Source organism: Abrus precatorius, unplaced genomic scaffold (genome assembly GCF_003935025.1).
Source record: "Abrus precatorius isolate BTA unplaced genomic scaffold, Abrus_2018 Scaffold5, whole genome shotgun sequence".
Taxonomy (NCBI): domain Eukaryota; kingdom Viridiplantae; phylum Streptophyta; class Magnoliopsida; order Fabales; family Fabaceae; genus Abrus; species Abrus precatorius.
The window spans coordinates 21582059-21587606 of NW_020874395.1; the positions used below are offsets into that span (position 1 = coordinate 21582059).

Consider the following 5548-nt stretch of genomic DNA (forward strand, 5'->3'; position numbering starts at 1 on the left):
TCTTTTTATGCTCTACCAAAGTTCAATCACAAATTATTAATTAATATTGGTGTTTTTATGTCATATAAAGGTCAAATAAAAGACTAGAACTCAGATCATGTGTCAAAAAGGATATTTACAAAAATAGTAAATATTTATGATAAAAAATGCCTGATTTTGCAGAAAATTTTAAAAGAATATTTAAACAATTTCAACACATGGATTCACATATAATCATCATAATATCATAAAATAATAATAATAATAATAATAATAATAATAGCAAGAAAATCCATCAATAAAATCTCTTCAAAACACTCATTTACAGTTTGTTAAGATTTTTTGCATAATTTTTTGTTTTTGCCATTTTTAATGATTTTGATGGATATTCTTATTCCAATCAATTTAATTTTCATATACCAATGAGACCCACAAAATTTTCATTTAATATAAAGGATTAAGGGGTTCCATTGACTCAAAATTAATTAGCAAAAATATTTCTCCAATTTATGAACTATACACCCATTCCTTACTTGATTTTGTCTTGTCTTTTTTGGTGGGGTTACAAGGGTGTGTTGATCTCCTCTTCCTCCTCTTTTTTTTGGTCTGGTGTGAGTCTCTTTACTTCTCTTCCAAGTTAGCTTTGAGTGTGCTCAAAAAGATTCTCAAATATTGGAGTTCTTTTGCTTAATTTGGTGGGTGTGATTATTCGTGTTTTTGGAGTTTTTCCTACTTTGTTAGCTTGGAGAGTGACATGGTTGAGTGATGGGGTTTATTTTTTGTATTTGTTGGATGTGGTCAAGTGTTTAAAATAGCTTGATTTGGCTAGATATAGGAATTTTGGCTAAGTTTTCAAGTTTGCTCTATTTTACACGTGAAATTAGCCTTGTCTTTGGGGAATGTTGTTTCAATTTTTTTTCTTGGCTTTTATGGGGTAGTAAGTTTACCATCACGTAGAGGTGTTTAATTGGAGTAACTTTGCTGTTGAAGCCTTCCCAAATTCAGATTTTATCATGGTGAAAAGTAGTCCCTGAATAATCATGCTCAAAGTGGATATTTTAGACCTTTATGATGTCATTTAGTTTGTCTAAGTGTACCTTCTTAGTTTGCCTTTAGTTCTTGGTTACTCATTCCAGATTTTTTCTCACATAATACTATTTGTTGGTTAAGTTTAGTTAACATTTGGTTAGACTCCTTACTTAAGGACTGAACTACTGACTCTAAATTATTTTCAAGGAGTTTGAGTAAATCAATCCTTCTTTCTCATTGGCTTAATTTATTTTAGCTTATTCCTTTCTCAATTTTTGACAAATTGAGTCCTTTTTTTATGTTAAAATTGTGCCAATTGGGTTGAATGAGATAGAATCATAAAATTAGAAGTTTTGCCCCATTTACTTAGCCCTTTCACCCACACTGAGTACTGAATTTGTAAAAATTGGTTTGAATTTTTATTTGCGATTTGGACATAGTTCTTGAATGAATATAACCTCATTTGATCTAATAGTTCGACATAAAAATTTCAAAACTTTTTATGATTATTTTCTTTTTCAATTTAGGTTATCATTCTAAGCTTATTCTAGAAGTATTTTGATCTTTTTAACCAATTTTATAACTTATTTTTAATTTTTTACTTTTATTTTCTCTCAATTAATTTAAAATTTTGTAATTCATAATTTAAATAGAATAAAATTATTTTAAAAAATTGTAGATAATTATCTCTATTAAAATTGAGTTACTTTATAATTACGTTACTCATTTTTTTTTAATTCACCTCTTTTTTAGATAAATTTTGCTAACTATGTTTTATGATCTAATTTATTTTATTTAAATAATATAATTCATAAATAGTAATTAACTTAGAAATAGTAAAATTTTAAAAAGAAAAATAAATTGATTAGTTCGAATCTAATAAATATAATTATATTAAATATTACTTAACTTAAACAAAATTAAGAAAAAATATTTATATTCTAAAATTTTTTGGAATCACTTCTAACACTTTAAAAAATATTAAAAATTACTTCAATAAAAAAAATTTAAATTTAAAATCTAATCAGCCATAAATTAAAGTTTTTAGAATAAATTTTTATTATTACAAATTAGGAAAAAAATTTAAAAAACTTTCTATAAATTTATCTTTAACTACATGCGTTTTAAAGTGTTTCGACAATAATTTACTATCAAATATTTTACTCGAGAATAATATGATTGAGAGATTTTAAAAAAATTCTTATGAAAGAGAATTATATAAAATGGATTATAAAAGTTAAAATATTACGTAATTAATATTTAATAAATATATTTCATGTTAATTATTAGAGACTTAATTTAAAAATTATAAATATTAAATTAAAAGTTTTTAAATTATGAATACTTAAAAATTTTAAAAAATTAAAAAGACCAACAAACTAATATAACCTAAGAAAATTATGAAGACTAAATTAATTAATTATCGTTAATTTTGTTAAGAACAAAATCATATTTTATCCTTTTGTGAATTATCGTCGGATACGAATATCTTTCCTTCGTCTTTTCGGGGAAAGGGGGTATAGTAACCTCCCAAAAGCACGAAACGCAACTTTTGCAGAATGAAACAGCAAATCGAAACAAAAATTCAGCACTGTAATTCCTGCATGCTGAAACATTCAGAACTCAACTTCAATTTCAGATTCAATTCCACCTTTGACCTTTGAAAAATTGAAAGCATTGCATGCAGCTCTCTATTTTTTCGGAACCCTAGCGTAGATTAACAGGACCTTCTTCTCCAGGAAGAAATATGGCTGATTCTGATACCAATTACAATGAACCATCAAATATTTCATCTCTCGCTACCAATGCTAATACACTTAATGGTAATGCTTCTAAATTTCTTCACCTGAAATTTGATTTACGTGCTATAAATGCTTTTGTTGTTAATGGTAATCCGTAAAGTGAGTAATATTAAGATATTTTAATTTTGAAGTCATTTTTAAAAATTTTTTTATGCCTTTATAAAACATGTTGCATTATCAAGCAGCTTGATTTTGGAATTCAGAATACACCAACCCAATTGAGTTCGTTTTTCTGTTTGTAATTTTAGACCCAGGAAATGATGTGAAGTTGAGTTCTAGGGCCCAAAGAGAGGCTCTGCCAGGTGAGCCTAAGTGCATTATCTGTGGCCGCTATGGTGAGTATATATGTGATGAAACTGATGATGACGTTTGCAGTTTGGAATGCAAACAAGCACTACTTTGTAGAGTTGCCAAATCCTTGGCTCCTGCTGGAGGTCTTCCACTGCCTAAAAAGATTCCTGGAGCTGATGAGTGCCTTTATGTTAGAGATACTGATTACGAATCAGGAACTCCGTCTGTGGCTAGTGATGAGGCTGAATTGCTTAGAAAGAAGCTTGACATTCATGTGAAGGGTGATGTTGTAGCGCCAGTGTTGTCATTCGCATCCTGTAAACTTCCTGACAAGCTCCTCCACAATATAGAAGCTGCAGGATATGACATGCCTACACCTGTCCAGATGCAAGCAATCCCTGCTGCTTTGATGAGAAAAAACATGCTTGTTTTGGCTGATACAGGATCTGGGAAGTCTGCTTCATTTCTTATTCCGATAATTTCTCGTTGTGTGAGTTATCGTCGGCAGTTTGTTTCAGATAAGAAGCCTTTAGCTATGGTGTTAACACCTACCAGAGAGCTCTGTATACAGGTTGAAGATCATGCTAAATTGCTTGGAAAGGGGTTGCCTTTTAAAACTGCACTTGTGGTTGGTGGCGAGGCCATGGCTGGACAACTCTACCGCATTCAACAAGGTGTGGAATTGATCGTGGGAACCCCAGGAAGGCTTGTTGATCTTTTAATGAAGCATGAGATTGACTTAGATGATGTGATGGCTTTCGTTGTGGATGAGGTTGACTGCATGCTGCAAAGGGGTTTTAGAGATCAGGTCTTCCAGATATATAGGGCTCTTTCACAACCTCAGGTCTTGATGTATTCTGCAACAATGTCTAATGATATAGAGAAGATGGTTTACTCTCTGGCAAAAGGTACAGTGGTTATATCTGTTGGAGAGCCTAATAGACCAAATAAGGCTGTGAAGCAGCTAGCTATTTGGGTTGAGTCAAAGAAAAAGAAACAGAAACTATTTGACATTTTGGTGAGTAAGAAACATTTTAAGCCACCTGCTGTTATATATGTGGGCTCCAGACTTGGGGCAGATCTCCTGGCAAATGCAATTACAGTTTCCACAGGAATTAAAGCTGGTTCAATTCATGGGGAGAAATCTATGAAGGAAAGGAGAGATATAATGCAGTCCTTTTTGGTGGGTGAGGTTCCAGTGGTTGTGGCTACTGGAGTTTTGGGTAGGGGTGTTGATCTATTGGGTGTAAGACAGGTAATTGTATTTGACATTCCAAATTCCATTAAGGAGTATGTACATCAGATTGGAAGGGCGTCTAGAATGGGTGAGGAAGGTCAAGCCATAGTATTTGTGAATGAGGAGAATAAGAATGTTTTTGCAGAGTTAGTTGATGTTCTAAAATCTGCTGGAGCAGCTGTACCTCGGGAGCTTGTCAATTCACAATACACCACAGGATTTTTCTCTGGTGGCAAGGGTTCAAGGAAGAGAAAGCATGCATGGTGAAGTTTCTTGTAACTTAATTCTAGCCTTAATTTTGATGTTGTTAACTTAGAAAATGGCTCTAGAAACTACAAGTGCAGTTTCACTTTTAAAAGATGAATTTTTTTCATAAAAGTATATCACATTTTCATGTTTGAAGGTTTTGTGACATCACCACGATAGACGCTTGTATGCTTTTAAGATTAGCAGAAAGTCTCAGTGATGTTTTAGCCTGTAAAGGTTGAGATAAGAGAAACGGAAGATGTCTAAGTGCTTGTGATCATAGTTAGTTATTATAATTTTATGATTTGCTATTTGAATAATACAATTTGATATGATTTGACTACCCAATGGTTTGTATCATATGATGATGAATTGTAAATGATTGTATCACTGAAATGAATCACTTGTCAACAATTCGTTACTATTGTTTTTTGGGTACTTTTCTTTCATCATTTCCTATCAAAGAAATTGAAAATTTACATAATGTTATAATTGTTAAGTGAATAGGAACTAAAAGAGCACTAGTAACTCACCCTATTTAGTTATTCAAAATCCCTATTTACATTCTTCTAAAACAGACTTCACACTCATTTTATGCACTATATTTGGCTAATCCATTGTTCTATTTTCAGCCTTCTGTAATAAAGGCTTCACTTATGACTAATGGTTTTGTGTAGTGAGACTTATGGTCATTTTCTACTTTAAAATTATTACATTGAACACTATACATCATTTGTGTGGTACACTTTAAACTATTTTTTACTGCGTCTCTGAATCTTACATTTCTATTTATAATTCATGAATTAAAAATTAGCTGGATGATTCACAATTTGATCAACTTTCTTGTGATTATATTACCTCTCTTGTTCAATGCTTGAGATGAAAAAACAAGGCAAAAAGAGTGTTCAAATGGAGATATGATCTCAAACTTTTGATGCTTGGAACCCCTTACCATGGTATGGTG

General features: G+C 31.3%; 1 protein-coding gene across 1 annotated transcript; it reads left to right on the forward strand.

Moving 5' to 3' along the window:
* Positions 1-2479: 2479 nt before the first annotated feature.
* Positions 2480-5006, forward strand: LOC113867504 (DEAD-box ATP-dependent RNA helicase 41). The gene is made up of 2 exons (XM_027502874.1): positions 2480-2831; positions 3059-5006. Exons 1-2 carry the CDS (start codon positions 2756-2758, stop codon positions 4603-4605), a joined length of 1623 nt encoding a protein of 540 aa, XP_027358675.1. The 5' UTR covers positions 2480-2755; the 3' UTR covers positions 4606-5006.
* Positions 5007-5548: the final 542 nt, after the last annotated feature.

Excerpts from the sequence above, each read along its gene's own strand:
- LOC113867504 (XM_027502874.1), top strand. The coding sequence starts at position 2,756 with ATGGCTGATTCTGATACCAATTACAATGAACCATCAAATATTTCATCT. Across the intron at positions 2,832-3,058 it reads CAATGCTAATACACTTAATG|ACCCAGGAAATGATGTGAAG; the intron begins GTAATGCTTCTA and ends TTGTAATTTTAG.